Source organism: Meleagris gallopavo, chromosome 2 (genome assembly GCF_000146605.3).
Source record: "Meleagris gallopavo isolate NT-WF06-2002-E0010 breed Aviagen turkey brand Nicholas breeding stock chromosome 2, Turkey_5.1, whole genome shotgun sequence".
In the NCBI taxonomy this organism is placed as follows: domain Eukaryota; kingdom Metazoa; phylum Chordata; class Aves; order Galliformes; family Phasianidae; genus Meleagris; species Meleagris gallopavo.
Window position 1 is genome coordinate 28,379,300 of NC_015012.2, and position 26,064 is coordinate 28,405,363.

At 37.2% G+C, this 26,064-nt stretch overlaps 1 protein-coding gene across 1 annotated transcript in view; it reads right to left on the reverse strand.

The window, feature by feature from the left end:
- CATSPERE (catsper channel auxiliary subunit epsilon) overlaps nt 1-26,058 on the reverse strand; it is a 27,349-nt gene extending 1,291 nt beyond the window's left edge. Inside the window, exons 1-14 of the mRNA XM_019612747.2 lie at nt 25,957-26,058; nt 24,455-24,503; nt 19,774-19,862; nt 17,219-17,249; nt 15,926-16,000; nt 15,739-15,792; nt 14,755-14,861; nt 9,384-9,867; nt 8,548-9,009; nt 5,788-5,846; nt 2,707-2,782; nt 2,263-2,315; nt 1,965-2,058; nt 586-780 (exon numbers count right to left, since the gene is read on the reverse strand). Coding sequence (XP_019468292.2) covers nt 586-780; nt 1,965-2,058; nt 2,263-2,315; nt 2,707-2,782; nt 5,788-5,846; nt 8,548-9,009; nt 9,384-9,867; nt 14,755-14,861; nt 15,739-15,792; nt 15,926-16,000; nt 17,219-17,249; nt 19,774-19,862; nt 24,455-24,503; nt 25,957-26,024 — 1,896 coding nt within the window. The 5' untranslated portion in view covers nt 26,025-26,058. The remainder of the gene's footprint in view (nt 1-585; nt 781-1,964; nt 2,059-2,262; nt 2,316-2,706; nt 2,783-5,787; nt 5,847-8,547; nt 9,010-9,383; nt 9,868-14,754; nt 14,862-15,738; nt 15,793-15,925; nt 16,001-17,218; nt 17,250-19,773; nt 19,863-24,454; nt 24,504-25,956) is intronic.
- Between the last annotated feature and the right edge of the window lie 6 nt (nt 26,059-26,064).

Genomic DNA, 26,064 nt, shown 5'->3' on the forward strand with positions numbered 1-26,064 from the left:
AAAAAAAAAAACCACAAAAAAATGAGTAAATAGGGAAGACCAAAAGGAGAATCTAATATATTAAATAAAAATCCATTAAACATATTCACTAGCTGTTATCTTTCTGTTACACCATATGTACGGACTCCAAAGACTGTTTTTAAATCCCAAAAGCTGAAATAGATAAGAAGAGCTGCTGGGCTGTTTTCATCATTGAAGCAAAGGCAGGGTCAGGCTCTGAGCAACCTGATGTAGCTGTAGGTGTCCCTGTTCGTTGCAGGGGAGTTGGACTAGATGGCCTTTAAAGGTCCCTTCTAATTCAAACAATTCTATGATTCTAGGATATTTCTAAAGATTCTCAGCTCACCTATGTTTATTTACAAATAGTATAGTTCTTTTTCCTGTAACTTCCTCATTGTTTTGTATTTTGTAGACTAGTCCAGAAAATGGAAAAGTCATGGATTCCAAGAATGACATCTGAATAATTTCTGAGTTAGAGCAATGGAAACATTGGAAACACGTAAGCCAAAGGAATTCCTGAGCAAAAATATATTTAAAATATAAACCATCGGCATTTTTTTCCATTTTGATCCCACACCATCGCACTTTTTTTTTTAACATTAAAAAAGACAATAACCTGTAGTTTCGAGTTAATGTTCTCACTCTGAACACATAAGTGGCATCATCACTAAAAGGCTGAGCGATGTGGTTTTGAGAAGTGCTGTTTAAAATCTGGTACTGCTCATTCCTTCCAAGTCCTTCCTTTGAACTCTTCTCAAGCTCAAAACAGGATCTGTAATTCTGAACAACAAAACAACAGGTTATTGCTGAACTAGCTCTGAAAAGCAATTTGACACAAAGACTGATTTGGCCATTCTTTGTTTTTTTGCTTTTTAATTTGTAGGCAGTGGCTAAAAATGATAAATAGATTCTGTTGTGTAAATGTACAAATTAAATGTCCAATGAACATAAATTATCTAATTCAGTCCCTTCACAGCACTATTAAGAAACTGCCAAAAGTTTACCAAACACAAATATCAGTTCTTAAAGTAACTGTATTTCTCCTAAGGTCATCATCTTAGGGAATTTGCTGGTCTTATTGTGGTCAGTCTGCATTCAGTTTATCTTATTCAGCCTCTCCTATACAGTCCTTGTCTACTACACAGAAAAGACGGAATGTAAAAAAGCGAGTGAACTTGGAATTGCCTCAGAATTTATGTCTGATGCTTCAGAAAATATTTTCCTTGATCAGAAAGGGTGACGAAGATGCTTCATAATTATGGCTGAATTCCAGATGAGAAAATCTCGTGCAGACAGGACAAAGCAGTAGCTCTGTGGTATTATATAATATATTCTATCTTTTCCTATTCAGCTTGGCTGCTCGATGGTTAAAAAACAAAATAATATGTCATGGTTTATATATTCTCTTTATGTTCTTTCAAACTCCTAACACTTGTGAGTTCCTGGCACGGGAATCTAGTCAATCAAACAGCAAAAATAAAATTATTACTTACTTTAGGTTCATTATAAGGTTGTATTATCTGTGTAGATGTTGTACACAGTGTCTGTGTTGATGTTGACTTGGCTTAAATATTGATTGTCATTCTACTGAAAAAGGAGGAAATGTCCTCACTTTACTCATAAAGAGATTGGGCAGAATTTGTTTGGACAAGACAGTGTGTATTGTTTTATTTTCTCTATGGAGAGAAGACGGTTTGAAACGTCAAGTTTTTTAAGCTGCATTTTCCAAATCATATTCTAAATGCAGATTCTTCTTCCTTTTAGTGTATTGCTTTGATAACTCCCACATGCTTTATTTTTTAAATTGAATACAATGTTAAATCTAGTATAAATGTTAAAATGTTAAACTTCTAAATCCATCCATTCAGATTAAAAAAATCTCAGCATGTGCAAGAACAGTCATATTTTCCATGTAAACCATTATGCACAAAATACTTCAATTGCATTCTCAGTAGTTGGCTTACTTTTTTCATGGATGAAGTGTACCCATCGTCAGTTCTGCCTTTTAACTCCCACAATACAAAATTTGCTTCAACGTTTCTAACATAAATATCATATCTGTAAAACATGGAATGTGATCCTTATTAGAACAGAAGAAACACACATACGGCCTTTGTATTTTTAACTGTGCATGGATCAGTAAGCATGTAGAGCTACTGTGGCTGCAGAGGGTAAGATAGGTAATCGGTGTCCTATCTACACTGTGCAAGATGTTAGGTGTCCTAGGGCATCTTAGAATTACAATAAATGATTAAAACTTACATCTTAACAGCAGTGTGCCTTCCTGGAGAGCAGCCAACAAAAAAGTGAGAGACCTGGAAAAAAAAACCAAACAAATCACAAACCAACAAATTTTAGTTTACCCAGGAAACTTTCCAGAAATGAGCTTCATTCACAGACTTGAGGGAGTCTGGTCACTACTAGTGGGAATAATGACTACAGGAACTATTGCACAAATCTGCATAATAATCCAGTAGTGTGGCTCCCTTCTAGTCCACAGCTTATCACACCTTACTCATCTCGGACACTTTGGCATTAAGACTATTCTGTGAACTTTCCTCTTTTCATATTTATACTTGAAAAGTCTTTGTTATTTTACATCATGTTAGCTAAGGGGGGGTGCTATACAGTGAAATCCTCTTGACAGTAGGTCAGGAATTGGTGGGAAGCATTGTTACTGTATTTTATTCAAGCTATAGTGCCTACCTGATGCTGTAATTTATGTGCATTTTCAACAGCGCGAGGCTTCAGTTCAGCTGACATAACACCACTGGTCAATTCTCTACAAAAGAATCTCCCCACCCAAACAGGAGTTCATGTTATAATTTATTTTGAAATCAGTCATTAACACCAAAGTAACTTAACTACAGTAATAGGAAGGTAATTTCATTTGGAGGCAAGAAGCACTAATTATTATTATTTGCTGTTACTTTATTATCACATCACCTACAATGTCAATGTCTCTTTCACTCCCACTGAAGTAATTCAGGCATTGCTGTGGCATTACAGGTGGATGTTTGAAACTGAGAGTCAGCTCGAGTAGTTAGTAATTTTAAATGCTTATTGATTCCAGAGAATCAAGTTTGACATTATTAGACCTCCGGGTTACTTTTGAATAACACAATAGCTACCCAAAGATGGAATATTTTATTTTTATTTTTATTTGAGTTTGCAGATAAATAATACTGTGAAATGCAGAAAAGTGAAGTTTGGGTGGGAGACTGATCAACGTAATGGGAGATTTATGCTTATCATTGAACCCATTACCAGAGTGAATACAATCTGGAATTAGGCAGATGGAGATAAGCAGAGTTACAGACATCCTATCCTATTTCACATTTTGTGAGCTCTGGCTTCTACTGAGGTAAAATTAAAGGCATGAGGCAACCTGTTGTGGCACTGAATCTGAAGTCTGTCAGTGTCTGCTGACTGAGGCAGCCCTGATATGCAGCACTTACTGAGTTCTGGTGTAGTTTTCCATAAATGAAATCAATTTCAAAAAATCATCAGACCTTGAAAAGTGTACTGAAGGCACCCAGTGGTATTTCCCATCTATGATCTGACATTCTGAAATGGCAAGGCTTGTTCATGAGTACTTTTAGCACTCCTTGAAGGAGAATATTAAGAGTTGAATTGGTAGCTTGATTCAAAACTTTGAAAGCATAACTATTTTTGACAAAGGAATAATCAGGCTACTTTGTGCTTTGATGCAGAGCATAGCGATGATATCATCAGATGCATACAGTGCTCTTTATAGCTCTAAACTTCAATATATTACTGTTAAGACATTTGTCTTTGAATCTTAGACTGAAATCAACTGCACAATATTTATAACTTGCCAAGAAGAAATCCATTTTGACTGATTGGGATGGAGGGAAAATAAAAGTTGGAATGGCATATCTACACAAATTGTAAAAGTTTTAAAATCACCATTGAAGGCAACAGTTGATACTGAAAGAAAAACTGAACAGCATGCTGTTGGGAGAGAGCGGGGACAACAAATTCTGAAGTAATCAGAGATCTCCAGATGAAGGGCTTAAAGATGGACTTTCATCACATAGACAATAGGGAAGTCACATGCCTGAAAGAAACCAGATTTGACTACTAGTGATGCTTGCATGAAACACAAGCAGAATTGTCTCAAAAACCGCAAGTAATTTCTACTTATGAACTAGGCTTGATTATACTCTGAGTTAGAAGGACGTAGAGGCATCAAATCCCTTATAGTCTTTCTCCCAGATGGAGATGTAAGATGTAGGGGCCTGCCAATGGTAGACCTACTGATAGATTTTAGGTTGCTTCATTGAGTGGCAATGAGATTCTTGTGGGTGATAGTTGGTAGCAGCGAAAATGTTTGCCCACTGAATGAACTGGGGGAGCTGGTTACACAGGTCAGTGAAAAGGCAGAGGAACTGAATGCCTTCTTCAGCTCAGTCTTTACCAACAAGACTGGACTTCAGGAATCCTAGGTCCCAGAAATTGGGGGTAAAACTGGAGCAAAGAAGTGCACTAGTTTATCATATTGGATATCCTGTTAATCTTGTGCTCAAACTCCAGTGTTTCAAAGGAGAGTGAAAACACACCTTCCCCTTACGGTAATTTGGCCATTAAGTGTTGGGGAAAACCATACCTTTCTAATTCCTACAGCATATCCAGTGGAACACTTAAGCATTATGTTAAATTATATTCATTTTCTTGTGCAAAGTTGTAAGAATTATGAAAATGTTGAGTGCAACGGCCTCTTTTATTAAAATACAAAAACCAAACTGATTTCTTAGGCCTCAGATTGCAAAACTTCTGCTTCACTCACCAAATGATTTGATTGTCAATCCTTCCCAGTATTTTTACACTCCTTTTGAATGGTGAGTATCAGAACAGGACACAACTATCTAAGCCTCAGCTTTATCAATACTATACATCAGTGCAGCTTGATCTTTTTCGTTCTTATTCATATTCCCTATGTTATATGTACATCAAATCCTTATAGACCCTTTGCCAGAGCACTGTACTAAGGTCACATGTTGAGGTGCTGACTCTAACAGCAGCTGAAGTCATCTCCCTCACATAATGGCTTAGTTCAGTCATGTGGTACACTTACTGATCTCCTGCATATCTTTGTAGGAAGAATGGCTCTTGATTTGTATGCATTATGTAAGGGTTAGAGTCTGGAAAGTCTCTACAATATTAATAAAAAGGCCTACCTACTAACTACTTCTTTAGCCTCCTGCAGGCTACCAATTTGTCATCAATTCATTCACATTAAAAAGACACCAGCATCTTGCTTGTCATAGGGCCACTTCCATTTCTAAAAAAAGGTGGTTAGTAGTCAGAACTATCACTTCAGTAACTTGAGTGTCAACACTTTTAGAGATGGAGAGATTGGAATAAACCTGTATGCAAATCCAAAACAAAAACGAGCATAAGAAAGTTAGGATTGGTTTCCAACCCAAGATCCTCTTACGTGAATATAACCTAGGGATATAAGTTTGGTTAACAGCTGAACCTTCACCCAGAAATATATAAATGCTGAAAACCCTATCGGTGTCAGCATAAAAAAAAGAATGAATCTATGTATTAGGTGGACTCAGTTTTTCCAAGTAGGCTGCATATACCCCTCCTCGAGGTATTTAAGCAAGCATCAGTATCTGTCCATTAGCAATATTAACATTATTATTTATATAATAATGGTCACATTAGCTAGTGAAGTCCTGATGATGCTTTTAATTCCTACTTATCAAAACTACACTATCAAATTTACATCTACTATATACATTTTCTGATACTCACAATGCCTGTGTATAATTGGATTCTAAAATATAGTCAGTTTGATGAGAAAATGTAAATTCCTATAAAAGAATAAATAAAAATAATTAGTAAAAATCTTTTGACCACGGTGCTTTTAGAGAGACAAAGGATATCTTCATGATACCTGGAGAATCTGAAAAAATGTCCAGTTCTACTTCTGTAATTTTTTTTTATGGCTCCTCCACAGTGCCAATGACAAGTGACAGACAATCTGTTCCCTCTTTGTGTTGTTCTGACTTGCCCAAACAGTATATCTGGGGTTCACCTACTCTAAAATAGGTATCTAAACTACAGGCAGACTACATGCACAAACCAGGAGCCATCACATAATTAAAAAAAATTCCCTAGCATAAAAAACTAAGCCTTGAACCTCTCAGAATTATTCCTCTGTAAAAGGTACCCACGAGTCTATTCTCAGCCTAAGCAATGCAGTTCCTGAAACATCTGAGGCACTGTCATGCCTGCAGCGTGTTTTCAAGGACTGCACAACTCAGCATCCTTATTCCCATTTCCTGCCTTCTCCTTGATTCTGCTCACAGATACTTATGATTTGCTGTCTTCAAGAGGACCTGACCATATGCATAGTAGCTATCTGGTCACCTCTACTTGAATGCCAATCCTATTCCACTGTAGTCAGCTCTAAAAAAAGAAATGTGTTTTTTTCTAATCATTAGTTCACACACTCCAGCACTCAGCCACCATGGTTACCTCTTCACTCTCAACCTCTCATGGGAAAGAAATCCAGCAAATATGGATGCAAATTCTCTGAGAACAGGTAGGAGAGCTGTAAGACAAGGATAGGAAGAAAAAGGAAAGAAAGGAAGAGCAAGGAGCCATGGTCAATGGACAGTAGAATTACAAAGCTGCCTAAATCCTCAACTCTTCCTTCTTCATAGGCACAGCACAGGGAAGCAAATGCCACTTAAAAATACTGCAAAAAATTTCCTTCAACATTTCCAAACCCACTCTGCACTTTATGGCCAGCCATTCTCACATAGATTAGAGGAAAGAAGTGATGCCTATGACATCATGGGAAACGAATCCAAATCCGTTTCAAGGGAGGATGCGAGGATATACATCATGGCACTGAGATAGAGCTGGAAATACTATTCACTCTGTCTCATCAGTGATGACCACAGAGCTGCATTTAGGGGAAGCATGAGGTGTGTGTCATGAACAAGAAGCAATGGCAGCTGATTCTGCCTCCAGCCTTCTCTCATCAGATCTTCTTCCTCTACAGCAACTACTTAATTTTGGCATTTCACAGCTCTTCAGTTAATGACCTTTCCTGAGTTTAGCCAGAACAATAGTGCATAGGTTGGTGTTTTCATACTAGTGGTTGAGACTCAGTTATGGCTTTATTTCTGAGGTAACCAGTTGGGAGGCAGTGAGCTTGTACAAGGTGAGAGAACGACTTAAATTTCTGAGAAACAGCAGCTACTTCACAACACACTGTGATTATGGTACACACATCCAAGCTAGCAGGTTACTCAAGCACAAAAGAGACACTTTTGAGATGTATGGATGTAATGGGCATATGTGGCAGGGTTTTGATAGCAGGAGGCTGCAAGGATAGCCTACGTGGAAGAACCCAGAAGCTGCCCCATGTTTGATAAAAGACAGCTCCAGTTGGTACCTAAAAGGACCCACCGATGGCCAGAGGTGAGCCACTGTGCACTGCTGGTAGCAATTCTGGGAGGGCAGATTTAAGAAAACAAAAGATACTGTGCCATAGCAGTTGTGAGAGAGGGGTGAGGAAATGTGGGAGAAGCAGCCTTGCAGCCACCAAAGTCAGCATAAGCATGCTTATGAATGCAGGCTCTCTCTTTAGAAGTGACCACTGTGAAAGCTGCTTCAGTACTAACACTTGACCTCCTCTCATGGAACCATCAGTATGACTTTCTATGGTACCTTCAGGGATTTTACTCCCCCAGCTCCTGTCTAGCAGTTCAGGGATGCGAGAGACGTGGGAAGCCTGACTGCCAGTGAAGACTGAGGCAAAAAAACTTGTTGAGTATCTCAGCCTTCTCCATGTCTGTTGTTACCACTTCTCTCTTCTTATTAACTAATGGGGATACACTCTCCTTTGCCTGTCTCTTCTGACTGATGTTCCTATAGAATTCCTTCTTGTTATTTTTTACATCCCTTGCCAAGCTCAGTTCCAGCTGTGCCTTGGCTTTCCTGATCCCACCTCTGCACATCTGGACAGCATCCTCCTATACTTCCCAGGTCGCATGTCTGTTTCTACTGCCTAAGCATTTCCTTCTCAATGATGCTGTGATTATAATCTGAAAATGAATGCCTTAAAACATCAGAAATTCTTTGATGTACTGAAAAACATATTATTGCCATGCCTATTTTTCTCTTGGGAAAAATTAGTTCTCACATTGTTAGTCAAATGCAATTGGTAAAACCAAATAAAATTATCTTCCTGTAATAAATACTAAGGATGAAAGCCTCAATTGTCTTGTTAGAAACACACAGAGCAGAGGGGTGCAGGTTAGAATCATGCTGATAGGAGTGCAAGTTAATTGTATCCAAGTAACAGTTTGCTAACTACTTTCTTGGTGTGTCTTTCCATCAAAAATTACTATGTTTCAGTCTTAACAGACCAATGAATTGAATAGATATTCTTGTATTGTCATTTACAAGATAGCTTCAATGGTCTCTTACTTTACATTTATTTACCACTTACTTACTAAAAAGAAAGTTAATAACTACTTAAAATAAAATGTACTTAACCAAGAATAATCTGGTGGATGGTGCTCCCATCAGACATATCTGGTAGTGTTGATGCAGACACATGAAGATATCCATTATTCGTGCTATTTTCATAGGTGTAGTAAACACATCATCCCACAGCAGTCCAGAAAATAATGCTGAATTTATGTATATCATCCTCATAGCAGAACTTTGAGAAACAGGTAAGTAAAAATCTCCTAAGCCCCAGAGTTGTCTGTCTTCATTATAAAATGCCAGAAAAAATTGTCTGGAGGAGCTGCAGGCATTGCAGATAAGTAATATTGTCACTTCACATGAGACTGAGTCACATCTAACAGTTGTTACAGTTAAAGAAGCAGTGTTTGGAACACTGATGATCTTCACTAAGCTCGCAGTATCTGCTATTTTATTGAATGCTTCATTATATCCATCATACAGCTCAGCAGACATCCCTGCTGCCAAAATACTTAGTTGTTTTCCACTCTGTTAAAAAAAAATGAACACAGTGATTAGGTAAACAGTAACTTCTCATAAAGTTCATATCAGGGAGGTGCGCTAAGAAATCAAAATGTTCTGGGATACATTTTCAACTAATGTAACTGGCAAAGTTGAACTGAAATCAATTTATAAATTTAAGCCATGAGTCTAGAAACAATTTCATATGGCTGCGTGAGCTCACACAGAGTGATGGAGTGTGGACCCAGAATGTCTTTAAATAAACTTGTTTCTGTCTGGTAATTTCTAATTCTCACCCTAGCATAAGAACCATTTAAAAAAGATCTAGAATAGATGTATCCAGACATTTAATGAAAATCATCCGTATCGTAAATGTCAAATGAGAACTATGAATAACTCACCTGCACTGGATAGACAGATGAACACCAACATCTTGAATGCATTCCAACTATTTCACTCTCAGGAAGCTTGTGTTCTGCTCCAACTTTAAAAACATGTCTGGCTTCTCTTTTATAACAAGTGCTGTTTATTAAAAATGAGATTCCATTATCTGACAGAGCCACAACACTTATATTGCTATTTAGGCCTTTGGTCAAAATATCTGAGAGAACTTTAATTTCTATGTGCGTTTTGAATGCATTGTCTGTATAGAAAGTTCCAAAATTTGATAACAAAACTGCTGTTGTTGGAAAACATGCAGACCATTTAATAGAGAGTTCAGTATTACAAAGGGAACAGAGTGAGATGTCGTTTTCCTTGCTAGGAAATGATTGCTTGGGCCTTGGAACTACAAAAGAAGTACTTTGAACAAAGCACTCCTGAAATACTCCAGTTATTTTTATGATGATGTCATCAGATATTTCAGGTATATCAGCTACCCATAATCTGAAAATGGAAGAAACAAAAAGTAAATTTGAAAGATGAAATCTTACTGTTGAACTGACTGACAGAAATTGAAGTATACAAGTAATGTCATACTTTTAGAAGAACTGCACCAACAGCGGTACAGAATTATTTCTTAAGCCTCTTCTAATTTCCAGAAGGTAGACAATGAAATCAAAACTGGGAGAAAAAGATAACTGCCTGCATCTAAGCAGGCATATCCTATATCTCAGTGATCTCTGGGAACTTTCTGTGTATGCTTTCATACACATACCTGTATGGGGCTGCTGAATCACAGCCTGAACCTCTGATTGATCACCTGAGGCAAGCAGTGAGTCGCCACGGGAGCACAGGTGAAGGCAATTCACCTGTGCTGCAGGAAGGGGTGGGGCCTGGCTGCACCTCTCCTAGACCCATTTAAGAGCTTACTGCCAGTGGGGAAGGATCTCTTCTGGAGATCTGCTCTGCTGGAGTCTATTTTGTGAGCCCAGGATAGGGTGAGTGTCCTTCTTTTCTTACTCCAGTATAACAATTACATCAGCCAAGCTCCTGGATATACTATACCATCTGTATATCCATTGTTTATACACATACCTCACTAAGAATTGAGTATCTGAAGTTAAAAATGAATGGTTGTAACATTACTATAGCTGCAGTGAGTAATACAGCTTTCCCTGTTACTGAGAGAACTTCTCCCCCACCTTTCCCATAGCCTCCATTGAGCCACCTGCAATACACAGAAGAAAACAGACTAACAGGAGCTAATGTGAAAGCACACTGCAATTGATGACTGGGGCCACTGATGATCCAGCAAGAATTGTGTTGATAAGCAAGAAGAGAAAACCATGCATAACAGAAATAGTCTATGATATGTCCATTTTCTGAAGTACACAGGGTAATCACAGATCTGATGTATGCAAGAGGTCAACATCCCTGGAGAAGGTTACTTCTTCAAAATTAAGGCCTAAGTAGTTCTGTTTCACTACATCAGGATACAGCAGGGCTGATAGAAACTTAGAACAAAAAACAAAATTCAGTTCAGTATAAAGGAGATCTAGGAGGAATATAAGCTTTGTAACTTTGGTTTCTGAAAAAAATGTGATACAGGACAGAAACTTTTCCTATGCTTGTAGACTGTCTGGGTTTCCTAAGATGCTGCTGACCTTCAGAGGAGACAACAAATTTTTAGCAAAAATTTAGTGAAACCGTGAGTCTGTCCAAAGCCCCAAAAGTAAGAGAGGCTGGCAGATCAATTGAGGTTGGTTTTGCTGCTTCTCTCTTAGTCTGAAATTTCAGACAGTGGTAATCATCTTGACCAGTCTGACTAGAGTTTCAATTAGTCTGCTGGCCCTGCGGTCTCAGCAATGATGCTGGATTATGGGACACTTGTTGTTACATCTCAGATGTGTTTTTCTGTTAACAGATGCATCAACTTTCAGACTTATCACAGTAAATTAAATATTGGAAAAGAACAAAATGATCCAAATTCTGTTCTTGTTGATATGAGTGCTGCTGGCTTCAATAAAAAAGTTGCTGTAAAATATCCAAGTGTGTATGAGAAGATTCAGGTGAATCAATAGACTGCCAGTTTAAAAAAAAAGAAATAAAATTGCTTTGTAAATTTTATTTTCTCTTGATTATTCTGCACTTCAGTTCTTTAAAAAGGAACTGTCAAAAAGATAAAAAGAATACCAGAACTCATATAATTAAGAAACAGTCTACTGAAATGGCCAGAATGTTATTTTCCCACTTCATGAGGTGGGGCAGGGGGGGATTAGTTTAGTTCTGCTGTGAAAAATATTAGAGAAAAAGCCCATCTCTCATAACAGCAGCTTTTGATATGAAGTGTTGCTATGTTGCCATCTAGTGATTACACAGTTAGATACAGCTGATGAAGATGTCTGAGAGCAAACCAAACCTATGTAACAAGTACTTAAAACACCCCTGTTAAAACCATACTTGCTTCTTACAGTATCATACCCTGTATTAGCTATATGCTGAGAGTAAACTCTTCAATAAATAGAAGGTACAGTCACAAAATAGTAGCGAGCGTGTTATAACTGGTGTTCAGAGAGTATATAAAACAGGAGTAAGTAAAAGACAGATGGCAAATACAGTTGCAGGAAATGTCTGCAGTTGAGAATGCCTTGTAAAATGTAAGCCCAGAGTAATTTTCATTATCTTGTGCAAAAATTTAGCTGATATATTTGGATTAGTTTCACTGGAGGTCTACGTAGGTTAATATTTTACAGATAATAAAACAGGTGACAAATACCTTTGCTAAATATTAGTCCTTATACTTTCATATGACTGTTATCTACTGGCTTGATCTATTTTCTTATGAACTCAATCAAATAAACTGTGACTTTTTTTTCTCACTGCTAATTTTTTTTTTTCACAGCACACTGGAATGTATGGTAAATAGTACATACTTGTGGAAAGAAAAAAGAAGTAATTGTCCTAAAATGCAGTAAGTAGTGCTAAAAGTAGAGCAACTGACAGTAGGAGAGGCCTCATATTAGAACTATTCTTCTAAACTACTGGAAAAAAAACCAACAACCTGTGCAGATGTCTTTCATCAAGGGCTCCAGCACAGAAAAGATAGGAATAGAAGCAGATGGCATTGCCTCAGGAAACTTTTCAAATGTAAATTATCAGATACATTAATTGCCTTTTTGTCAATGTCCATACTCGAAGTCTAACTCTAATTTCTTTATTTCCAACTGAACTGACATAGTTGCCCGTGTAATGAAAGATGCATAATAACCCTTTGGAATCCTATATAGCCTTTGTAAGAAACTCTGACAAATGTCACCTGCTGGTGGATGCTGTAGCATAAGGAAGCACCTGGGTCCCTTTCAGATTTCCCTCACCTCCAGCCACTTTCTGGCTATCCTATTTCCTTTACAGCACATGCAAACACACTGTAAAGTAAACAAGCTTTAAAAGGAGTATCAATAGTGTGGGTATTATTTTATCACAAATATTTAGAACTACTGTCCTACTACTGATCATGAAGAGTATATTTAAGTATTGGTTTTTGCTGGAAGACTCACAGATAATGACAAGCTCTTAAGCAAACAGGTGAAAGAAGATGTCAAAGATGTTTTGCACAAATACCAGGACTCAAACCTGAAGTGCTGTGGTTTAACCTGGTAGGCAGCTAAGCACAACTCAACCATTTGCTCACTCTTTCTCCCACAGCAAGAACTCCCGCTCATGTGAGAGGTGTTCAACTCATCAGCTCATGGGTTGAGATAAGGACACTTTGATAAGGAAGAGGGGAAAAAATAACAACAAGAAGAAGAAAGAATAAAAAAACAAGTGATGCAAAGTGCAATTGCTCACCATCAGCCAACTGATGCCCAGCCAGTCTTTAAGCAGCAGCAGTAGCCCCTCCCAGTGAACCCTCCTCACTTTCATTGTTCAGCATGGTGCTATGTGGTATAGAAAGTCTCTTTGGCCAGTCTGGGTCAGCAGTCCTGGTTCTGACCCTTCCCAACTTCTTGTGCCCCCCAGAGTCCTTGCTGGCAGAGCAGTATGAGAAATAAGAAACTTATGAGGAGCTGAAAAGTCCTTGACTCAGCATAAGCACTGCTCAGTAACAACTAAAACATTGGTGCTATCAAGACTGTTTGCATCCTAAATCCAAAATACAACACCCCACCAGCTACTATCAAGAAAAATAACTCAATGAGAGCAAAATTAGGACAAGAAGCCAGCAGAGATACTGGAAGCAGTTTAGTTGACCCTGAATGACATTCTGCCTGAGCTACCTTCTTTTTGTGTCATGTAAGGTAAAAAAATGCAAATACTAGACTTGGAAGCCTAGAGGAGGGTGAATAACAGCTGGCCAATATTTCTTTTCTAAATGCAAAAGAAATGTTTGACACAATAGCTCACATAGAAAGTTCCAGGAATGGCATGACTGAATGGGGAGACATTGAACTTCAAGCTGCTATCTACAGCTTGATAATTAAGACTCAGAGACGATTTGTTACAGTAAAAACTTTAGGTGATTTTGGAGTCTAGTCATGCTTTCCACTCCTTGGGCTTCTGTACACACAAAGTAAAACAATTATATGCAGAGACTTTTTTTGGCACTGTGCTGCATGCTTATGTTAATTTAAGTACTATGGTGAATGAAACAAAGGGCAGATAAACCTGCTTAACATGACAAGCTGTCTTCAAAGAAAAGCAAAAAGAGCAAAATTATTACTGAAGCACAAAGTTATAAAGTTATCAAGTTATCCCACTGCATAAAAGAGAGGTCTAGACATGGCCACAGCCATATTTTGTATTTTGAGGAATCACATCTCATTGCTCTGAAAGCTGTTATTGGACTCCCTGGGTTTTTAAAGCCAGGTACCTAAAAATTTCTCCAAATCTGGAAGTTGTTTATAACTTGTTATCAATCCACAAAAGTGGTGCGTGTCCATGAAAACAAGAATTACATCTTCTTGCAGAGAACAAACTATTCCCTAAAGTACTCAAATTCACAAGACCGATATCTCTAGTTCAGGACTGATAATTTCTAGCTTGCATGCATTTGCTTTTTTCCTTCAGTTATCCTTCTTTTTCTGTGTAGCAAAACTGTTACAAAGAAATTCTGAAGTTCTTTGGGCACTGTGTCCCTCATACTTTATTTTTGTTGACTTGTCTCTTGACATACTTATAGCTGAAATAACAGATACTCTGATATGCTTCCAAGAACACTTTCTACAGTGTAGGTAAAAAAAAATTAGAAGAAAAATGACCAAATTATTTTATTCATTGCTCTCTCTATACTTACTCATTAACAACTGTCTATAGAGCCATAAATGTAACAATTTTAAAGAACATTCAATTTAAAAAAAAAAACAAAAACAACACCATAAATAAATACCATACCCGAATTTTGGAAGCCTCTCAGAACGGTATGTTTTTTGTTTGAAATAGGTCTGAACAACAGGTTTCTGTCCCCAAATCCGTAACATCTTGCTGAGTATCTGAGAACTCTGTGTAAGTCAAAGAAACATTTTTATTAATCATCTGTTTTTGTCCAATTAGGGGAAGGTTATTTATGACAACCTTTCTTTTTAGAAATTCTTACATTGGAATCAGCTCTTATATTATAAAATATATTTTCAAACAATGGCATACTACTAAAACCATATTTAGTCAATCAATTTTAGCATATATTACGCTCAGAATATAATTCTGTAATTTGTGGATTTTTTTTTTCTGTCACGTCAGAGAACAAAAAACACTTTCTTAACATCTAGTTATCTAATAACAAAGATGCCTTCAGAATGCAATTAGTATTGCTATTTTTTTCTTCTGTTTTATTCTATGAGATAGTAATGTCAAATATGAAACAAACATGAAACAAATGTGAAAAAATCAAGATCTAATGATGACAACTTAAAATAAATAAACAACTTGTGGTGCCATGCATGCTTACACCAAAATTAAATACTTTCTGCCATTTGTTTTGATCAGAAAGCCAGTCCTAACAAAACTTACTGCACATATTCATCCCTATAACTAATCCATGTTGGATAACCTCGTTAGTAAATACCTAATTCAGTCTAGAGATCTATCTATACAGATGAGCCCATACAATATCTCGTTACATTTTAGGTGTGAATTAAACCAGCGAGTTGACAACCCCAATTATCACGTTTCATGACTTCCATTATGCTTTTAACTTAAAGTATTTTCCAACAGTTTGGGATACAGGGAATCTGAAAAAGAAACTTAACTGTCACACGATATTACCGGTTACAATGACTTCAGTATCATTTTCAAAAAGACTTAAATGTGACTGTATCACTAAAACCTGCTAACTCTTCTATCTATATAACAGACAATAAATTTCACCTCATTCCATACCTGTGTTACTGCTGCAGTATTAACTGAAGAGAAAATCTTGCAAATGTACTTTTCCTAACAGTAAAAGAAAGTAAGTAAAGATATATGCAGATACAGTATTTCAGCAAGACATTTCCACTTTCAGCTGGTAAATTTTCACAAGACATACATTTTCACTTTTTTCTAAAGTGGCATAATTTCAACTTACTTCTGATGGAAAAACTGCAGTGTGATTCAATTCAGAGGCATCTGCACTTTCAGGATCATATATCCACAAAGTTAACTCGTAAGTATAAGAGAGACAAGAGTTAATATGTTTTTAAATATACATTAAAAATCTATTAGTGTGACAACATTTCTTCTTCTGACATAAAACAACACAACAATAATATCAACTTAAGCAACACTGATCCTGCAAACTGATCTTGTACAGCTTGTTTCTTATTGATGTCAATGGGCAACAGCTACCGAGGGAAACAGCACCCATTTTCTCAGAAATAAAGGGGAAAAGAGTAAAATTCATGCAGAGGATTTTTTTTCTCCCCTGAGGCCTTCATGTTTCCCTCAGAAGCCTTTCTCATGGGTGGCACAGTTATATACAGCCTGTTCTGCTGCAGCAATGGAAGAGAGGTTACTCACTATTAAAACAGAATTTGCTTCTTGTCAAAGAAACATTGCAAAACTGCTACTAAAATGACGCTTCCATGACCGACACAGAGCTGACACGCTGCTCTTTCAGTCAGGCAGAAGGCAAGGCACCTGGAATTCCCAGGTACATGCAAAGAGAAGAATCATTCCGTGAGGCAGACTCCCCCCATTTACCACAAAGTAGAGCAGTGTAAGGATGTGCACGGAGGCAGCTATGAAACAGCAGACATGCTGTAAGTTTGCAGCCCACAGTTCATGCGCTGCAGTTTGCTATTCATCTACTCAGATCCAAATGCCAAGTTGTACAATCTGTCCTTAGAACAGCGCAAACTGAGGAATCCTACAGCTGCTTTCTCAGAGGTGGGTGAATAGAACTTGAACAGAATATAAGCTTGCTTCCACACTTGTGAGCTTCCACCATTTCTAGCAGGCTGCAAACCATTTATAGAACAGTTATCTCAATTCACTTTGTTAGCATGGACGTGTTTATAAGAAAAGTTTCTGTATTTCCTCAAATGATCCCAATCTCTCTCACAGTCAAACAAAAAGGGGGAAAAGTAGGAAATAATTTATCTTGTAATCTCCTTATATTAAATTTGCAGATGTTACGAAATAAGGCATTTTATAAACCAGATATTAATTTAACATACCAATAGTGTGTTTAATCATATTCACTGAACGGGACACATTTTAAAAATCTCAAGTAAACACACAAGTTCAAAGAAATGAGTACAATAGGTTGGCCAAAGTCTGCCATGAAATTGTGTCAAAACTGTATTTCATAAAAAATGAAAACAATTAAAGACCTAGATACAAATATAAGGCCAAAGAACACATTCAAAATTAAATTCACCTGGTGCTCATTTAAGAAGAGTTGATCTGCACTACAAAAACAATAAAAAATACAATATTATTAAGAAACTTTCTATTGAATAAAACTATGTATTATATATACATACATAAAAATTGTATATATATTATACCATTTAAATCAATCTGCTTGTTTCAGGTGTGTACATTGTCTACAACATTACAATACAATGTGTTTAGCATTATGGCATTGGCTGTTCCATTGCATAAACGTTTAAAGACAGACATCTATATTTGCTGGTGGTTCTCATTTAAAAATATACTCTAAGCATCATTCACAGGCTTTTTTATAACGTAGTTTCCCTCTTACCAAAAATATGCACTGTTTAAAGAAAGCATGTCTCCTGCTAAAGTTCATCTAATTTAAAGTTACCAGATTAAAAAGATCAGATTGGAAGGAAGGATGCCTGCTGTATCAGAGCTATGGAGACTGAGCGTTGTGCAGTGGATCGGGAGAATAATTCCCCTTTCCAGTAAGGATAACACGTCCCTCTTTGCAGTGACATGACAGGGAACAAAGCACTGGTCATGTGGAAACAGGACCTCTACGTGTCCTGCACTTGTGCTGCAGCTGGAATGGGGAAAATTCATGGGCTGCAACTTGAGTGGGAGAGGTGGGGAAACTGTTAGATCTCTGATGTCAGCCATACGTTAGGATTGCATTACATCAAACTCCACTAAACATCCTGGATGAAATGCTAACTCCCACAAAGTCACTGCAAAAACATCAACTGCTTTCATAAGAGGTGGTCAATCATTCTTTCAACAATTTAAGCAGAAAAACATAACACAGGAATGTGTTTTTATCAGCGTTTGAATAAAATATTAAGAAATTAGCAATTATATTCGAATTCGATGAAAAAAAAATTCACGTGAGTTCAAAATTAAATTTGCAATTTTCAGATACAGACACATGTAACTCCACTAGTGTGACTGATGTATAAGAGCAGAAAGAAGTGTGACGTACAGTTCTTTCAGGACGAGAGACATTGCTGCCATGGCTGTCTTTGACTTCATGTCAATCATGTTTAGTGTTCGTTTTGCAAATGTACCGACTGCATTCCTTTCAGGAAAAGAAAGCAGAAAAAGCAACAGGGTGCTCTCTTTTGCAGAAATGTCTGGGAAATGCAAAGACATTCTCAAGCAACATTAAGATGGATCAAAACAACAAGCATGCAGGGAAGTTTGCTCTGGAATTGATGGAAATAATCCAAGTATGGAACTTACTGGCTTTCTATTTAAATAAACAGATAAAACATCTTTGAGGGCAAACATACAATGCTTTATATTATACAGGAGTTAAAAATTTCATCCAGTTCAAAAACCAGAAAGAAACCTACTTCTATGTTTACAGAAAGAGGACTTTGTATACTTATCTAATAAACAAACATATGCCATTACAATATTCCTGACTAGCATTACAGACTTCTTCCTCCTGTATAAATAAAGGAAGCCAAATATTGGCGAACTCTGTGGATGAAAGGAGCAAAATATGAGTTACTATTAATGCCTAAAAACTTCTGGTTTTATGCAGGATCTCTATGGAACTTTTGCAAGAGTTTGATGATAATAAGACTTTTCTTTTTCTTAAGGCTTTGGAATACAGGGCAATCGTATCTCTGGCAAGGCTTCCTCCCTGACAACCACCAACATTCCTGGACTGGTGGACTTACTGTATTAAGACATGTGCTCCCATGCTTCATTACTAGTTTTTTTAAATTGATCTGCCTGGCACACTGGAACAGCAATGCACTCTCCCTCCACACATATGGCAACTTCTGTTTGATATTTTAAATTCCTGGTTGAATACACGCTTTTAGCAGCAGCTTCACTCTGGCACAGTGTTCCTCGTGGACATGAGAAGGGGCAGACACGTTTGCATTTTAAAGTTCAAAAATCATTACTTTAACAAGCATGAGAAATACACATAGAGACTGTCTCACTTTCTTCCTTTCTCTGGAATGTTCTTTGGAATCCCACAATAGCATCCAGGATACTATTTATTTCTACAATTGGCTTCTTCCAAAATACATATTTCTGGACCCTGCAAGCAAAATACCTCCACTTTCTACACTAAAGGGGAGCTTTTACTGTAACTTCAAGACCTGTTAGGCATATGTCCTGCAAAGCCTGCATCTTTTGGTATTTAATCCCCCAGTTTTCTTTGTAATCTATTGCTAATTAGCTGCCTTCTGCAATTGCCTTGAAACAGACTGAGCTCAGGCGAAGACTGGCTGCATAATACCACAATGCTACATATAATCCATTTGTCAGTATCCTTCATTTTTAGGCCTCTACTAAGTACAAAATCTTCCCTTTTCCTCTTCCATGAATTTTAATTCAATATAAAAACAAAGAAGTTCTAAATCTGACATATATTTGTACACATATATATGCACAAATATACATTATCCAAAATTCAAATTCCAAATTGAGATGTTTTTCATTTCTCCGAACAGATCATTAAAAAAATGTATCATTTTTAGTAAATATTACTATTACATATTTCCAAAAATATTCACATAGAGAAAAACCTACCCTTCCATTTCTGAAGCTATTGTTGAATAGCACGTGAAACAATAAGAAGGATCAGAAGCAGGCAAATACTGCTCTTCATCCTCAAAGGTCTAAAAGAGAGAGAGATGTTCTGCTTTGATATACTGCCTTCCTAGTGCTGCGAGCTTATGTTTTACTTATAGCAATAAATGTGCCTATATAATGCTCTAATACTTACAGAAGAAGACTTTGATTTATGAATAACCCAAATGAATTCAGCCAGACTATTTAGGAACTCAATGTCCTAAAACCTTTGTCAGTGATCACATATGTAGGCTAGGGTTCATGAACACGGATGCAACAGAATATTACAAATTTCCTGAATCCATTTAAAAGATTCAGCAGTTTCTTCTGATAGGTAACCATAATCAGGATTCAACATGAGCATCTTCAGAACCAGTCTCCTAAACCACCACTTATGTTCTTAACAAAATACTGAACAAAAAAATCCTAATTAGCCAAATCTCGAGGGGAGGTTTTGTTGGTAAACATGAAGGAAATCTGTGACAATATCCACATAATCTGTGCCAATCCCATTTAACAGGCAGGAAATACCATTATTCCGGTTCTTCTTAATCAAGACTTTTGACACAATAAGAAATTGAATAACACATGTACAATGGTTTCTTATCTCTCATTTAGGATTAAAATCCATAAAATTGCTCCATATTTTTTAGCTGCAATCATACTGCAGAATGTGTACAAAAACAATTAATGGTCATCACAAAAGCTATTTTGAGATAGCTGAGGGTTTTTTTGTGATTATATGATAAACAGCTGCCTCACCAGAGAAGATACAGTAAGCACACGGATCTCTACAACAAGAGGAAATGGACATTAAAGGGATGAGTGTAACATATTCAATATTTTAATAAAATAATAGGCCTATCAGAAATCTCAGAACTCACTGACAAAGCCTGCAACCAAATGAACCATTATTTCATTAGTTAAACTCCATTTTTACTTGGAAGCTCCCCTTCACCACCTTTATCTCTAAAGAGTTATTTTGTAAACAGCTTATCCAGCTCAGGAACTCCATTCCATAACAGATTACGGATGCCATGAGAGACACCTGCATTCAAACCATCACTGTATACACAATGAGACCGCAATCAATTTTTACACGATTTATTTTGGCAGCTTACCTCAGCCTTTACTTTTGGCTTTATGTGGTAAGTTCCAGAAAACTGACAGTTCAGTGTTGTTTTGGGTGAACTACAATTATTTAAAAAAATAAAGACCATACATAACACAGTAGTTAACAACAGGTATTTGTCTGAAAATCTACTTAGATTAAATCATGAGAATTCAGCATTTCAGGGTTCTTTTCAAAAGTCTGTGCAAGAACTGTCTCTTAAACAGAGTATACAATCTAGCAGTTCAGTATTCAGGTTACAGGCAACCTAAGTTTCTAAGACTAAAAAAAAAAGAGTTTCGGGCATTATTTACAAGCACATTGGACCAAATTAAAAAAAAAAGAGCGTGAGAGAAACGTGAGCTTAAAAACATATAAAATATGCATTATGCTTTTGGCTCAAGTTCTACCTTACCTGTATACGAGATAACCTTGCTACTGTACAGAATCAGAGTGACACTTGGAGGAAATTAAGAATTACATGACCAGTCTCCTTCAAGACCCAAAGGACAACCAGCTGGCAGGGCACACTTCCCAGTCCTTAAACTATCTAAGCATGCGGAATGGTATGGGCCGTTCTAGAGGCTTGTACATCCTGACTGCCTGTCTTTAAGGTCACACTTCACCTCATTAACCAGTCTGTTCTCATCCACCTTGTCCGAAAACATCAGGTAGGATTAACAGCAAAAGAAACAAAGGATTTAGCAGATAATGCAGGTTAAAGATTAGCAAATAAAACAGACAAAAATGCATATTCTAACCTATATTTAACAACCAAATACAATCATAGTTGGTGTATTAGATCTCACCCACAGTTGTTAAGGCACTTCCAAGAGATGGTAAAGGCTGCTGTTTTCAGATAAAGCTGATGTAAATTTGGAGCTACTGTGTTCCCCTCTCAAGGTGATACTTTTGCAATGACCATTTTAAGGGAAAAATTCTAACAAAAAAACAGACTTTTGAAGAAGAAAAAGCTTTCTGCCAATTTAACATCACTCTCAAATACTGAACAACATTTGGGTTCCTAAGAAACGTATAAACGTACTGCAGAAAGTTAAAGACCCAACCTATCTATCACATGATGCATTCTGTTAAGCTTCTAATGTCCGATGCTGTGAAAGGCCAAGACAGAGATTGAGAACAGTGAAATTCTGGGGGAACATGGTAATAGAAGCTAATTTTTATTTAACACGTCTACTTTCCCACTTTTCTATTTAAGTTTTTATGGTAAATATTGAAATTAAAATGTCATCCATACCAAAACTCATTTCTCATCTGTAAAGACAACAATTCACTTGCCATGCTTTCAGGGAAAATGGAATACATAGATCTGAAGAACTCACTTAAAATTTCTTTCCTCATTTTTCTTAGTATTATTACATTAAATAGTTGTCTTTGCAATTCATAATTTACAAATCCCATTTCCAAGCAAGGGATGTAGCTTTGCAACTTTTCAAAGAACAAATCCCAGTATTTTATTTTCCTGAGAATCTTTAGTCGTCTGTTGCTATCTTACTTGCACTTGCGTACAAAGAGACACCTCTCTACAGTAGGTGGTTTGAAAATTTAAAAAGCATACTGTATTATCTTAACTATTCTCTCATTGAATTCAAAATACTGCTGTAGTGATGATGTTTCTCATTTGTGAAGTCTTTACCTTTTATCTTCGATAGCACGTACATCATGAAAATCCCACCCAGTGAATAAAGTTCCTTCATATTCTAGATCTATCTAACCAGAGTTGAAACAATTGCTGTGTGATAAATGTATTGATTATGATGATGTGTACAACTATTACTTTATAATGTGCTTAATCTCATTTTTATCATGACAAAAAGACTAATGAATTTTACCAAAAATACTTAAGAAAAAGTTTAACCTGAATAACTTTAAAAACAGGAATAAACAAGAAGGGATCCATTACATCAAGCACAATGTTCAAATAAAATGACATATTTCCTTCCTGTATAATCAGTTCTTGTCTCTATAAAGTAATTCTAAGATGAAGTAACAGCATTCTGGAGAGTCTGAAGTGCTAAAGATGCCAGCCTTGTCTGGTATAGTAATTCTTAAGGCTTTTCTGGACTATGGTACTATCAACCCTTTTTTTTTTTTTGTTGAGCCACAATATATTAGATAAAGATGTCGCATATGAACAGGAAGCAGAATTAACTAGCTTTTCATTAAATATTTGAATGACTTAATGTGATAAATTTCAACATTTTCATATTTCACATAGTTCATCAGGATACCTACAGATCTCTTTTCCACAACCACTATTCTAGTGTAAGTATTTTACTCTGTGTAAAATATCTGAGCAGACACAACTAATTTTAACAAAAAACTTGTACCACGGGCCACGTGCTCTGACATTTTCATTGCTGTGGTCTATTTATCTCTTCTATCTATATTCTTTCAAAAAAATAAATCAAACTGCTTACAGTAGGAAAGTATTCATACCCTTCACTTGTCTTTCAACATGTATAATGAGTAAGGTCAAAGAAATAACACGCGGTGAGCCATAAGCCATGCTGAGCAACAGCTAATAATCCATCAGACATTCTTGGATTTTTACATTCATGTTCACCCTCGATTGTGTGAACTACTGAAGTTCTTAGCTAAATTCTGCTCTAAATAAAGTAGATAAATTGTTCTATAACACTTTAAAAAAAATCAGAATAGTTGAGATTAGAATTCATTCAAAACATACATATGTAACATTTCCACCTATATCTTCAACTCACCTGAATGAAATACAACAATTATCTCACATTGCTCCCAGTTTGTGTTTATTTATTAGAAGTTTCTGTTGGAACCTCTTGAAATTTATCGAGAGGCAGAAAATGATTAAAGTCAAAAGCCTGACTGTACCTGAGTTACAGTAAAATCCATCCTAACTATAACTTTCTCCAAGCAGACACATTGAGCAATTCAGAAGACAATAAAACCTGAACTTTATCAGTGTACATTTCTACCCTGGGTTCAGTTTTACTAAGTCAATACCATGCTTGTTAGTTCCAGAAAAAGCAGTCACATTTCTTCATTCCCTCCTTGGAGGTAAACTTTGCATCACCTCAAAATGCTCACACAAAGCAGATTTGGCTTGCTGAACTAGAAAAAAGTTAATAGATCCCCTCCATATTAGAAGAAAAAGATCACTACTGTAACACTGCAAGCTCTTACTGGTTCTCTTGATCATATTAAACAAAATCAGTGCAATTGAGTACTTCTGTACAGTATTATTCTAAACTCCTCCTTACACCACAATTAAATGCCTATTTTTGACAAGGGGCATTAGATGCCTGTTGTTTTTGTGCTTTGGTCAAGAGTTAGTGTTTTTTATAACTATACTACAAACACAGTTAGTGAATTGTGGATAATTTAGCATCTCTTGTGGTATTAGAGTGAAAGCCTCCCTTTAGTTTGCAAAGAAAAAGGGGAGGGGATGGCAGATATATATTAACTAAAAATTCTAAACCTCACCATACTGATCAGTGTTGATTACCTCAATCTTCATTAAACACTTACATCTTTCTTGGAAGTAAAGAGTTCATAGTTTTCTTCCGCAGTTCTATCCCTACCAAGAAATCACACCAAAATATAATTTCAAAACTCTTCTATAATGAATAAAAATAGCAGCAGAATGACAATGTGTATCTAGTACCTCTTTGGAAAGTAGCAATACACTAATACCATGTTATCAGAACACTATCCATAAAGACTCAAATACATTTTGAGATTCAAGAGAATATTTGTGCTGGCAATGGTTTAGCATTAGTATCATTCAGCTAAACTAGAAAATCATATCCTAAATCAGGACCGTGTTTTGGGGAGTCATGAGACGATGTACAGTCTGCTTATTATTTCAAAGCGACTGCACTAGAACCAAGTTTGCCATTGCATCAGCAAAATGGATGAGACAGACTTCAGCAGCTCCTCGTGTTTCTTACTGACTTCCCCAACTGGAACACCATTGCTATGGTTTTTAGCAGTCAAAAATATTAATACAATGCACAGTATCGAGTGTTAGGGGACCATTTACTCTTTGAAGTGCGTACACACAATTGTGTCATATCACCTGCAATTGCTCAACATCTTTCCACAGAATTCAGCCAACTTTATCACAGAACCATGGAACCACAGAATTGTATGGGCTGGAAGGGATCTCTAGAAATCATTGAGTCCAACCCCCTACCAAAGCAGGTTCCCTACAGCACACTGCACAGGAAGATGAGTCTTGAATATGTCCAGAAGAGATTCCACAACCCCCTGGGTAGCCTGTTCCACTGCTTTGTCACCCTTACCGTGAAGAAATTCTTACACACATTGGTGTGGAACTTCCTACACTTCAGTTTGTGGCCGTTTCTCCTTATCCTAATATGATTTTATTATAAATCTTTCTACCCTTACAAGCTGGTTAACCTTCTCTCTGGTGAATTTTATAGCTCCTGCAGTCAGTGAGGTAAGCGAACCTGAAGGAACACAGACACAACTAAAACCCAATGTAACTCCATGACCTGCCCAATAGCTGCAGATTGCCAGCGCCTGCTCCGTGACTCATGTTTCTGAGTAGCCGTCTGAGCAGTAATTACATCATTTAGACTTATGCCTTTTTAATAGCTGCTTTCAAAAAAATTCTTTCCCCTAGGCGTGTTGATTCTGTGAAGTAGGAAAGAATGAAAGCCCCTGAGACACTAGTTCCACTTCTAAAGCCTCAAGTATGCACGAGGAAGGCTTTTCTCTGAGATGGGTTTTTTCCATTATTTTTTCTCCTCATGAGTAAGCTTAAAGCCATGTTCCGACGCCTCTGGAGAAAATGGCTTCTCACATTCACCCCTTGTTCTAGAAACGCTCATTTCTGTGGTTCTGGCGACGCGCAAGCACACCTGTAGCACCTCAGCCACGGGCTGCTGCGTGCTGGGGAGCTAGAAAGAGATCTGAGGCACCAGATCCCGCGTAACCCCGAGCCGCGCTCCGGGCCTCCTCCCGCCCCACAGCCCCGCTTGGCGCCTCTCGCCCCCTCCTTCCACCTCCACAGGGCGCAACCTCTCTCCGGCCGCAGCAGAAGCAGCACGAACAACACCCGCAACGGCACCATGGCGCCCCACCCTGTCACTAACGGCCGCAGGCTCGCGCCG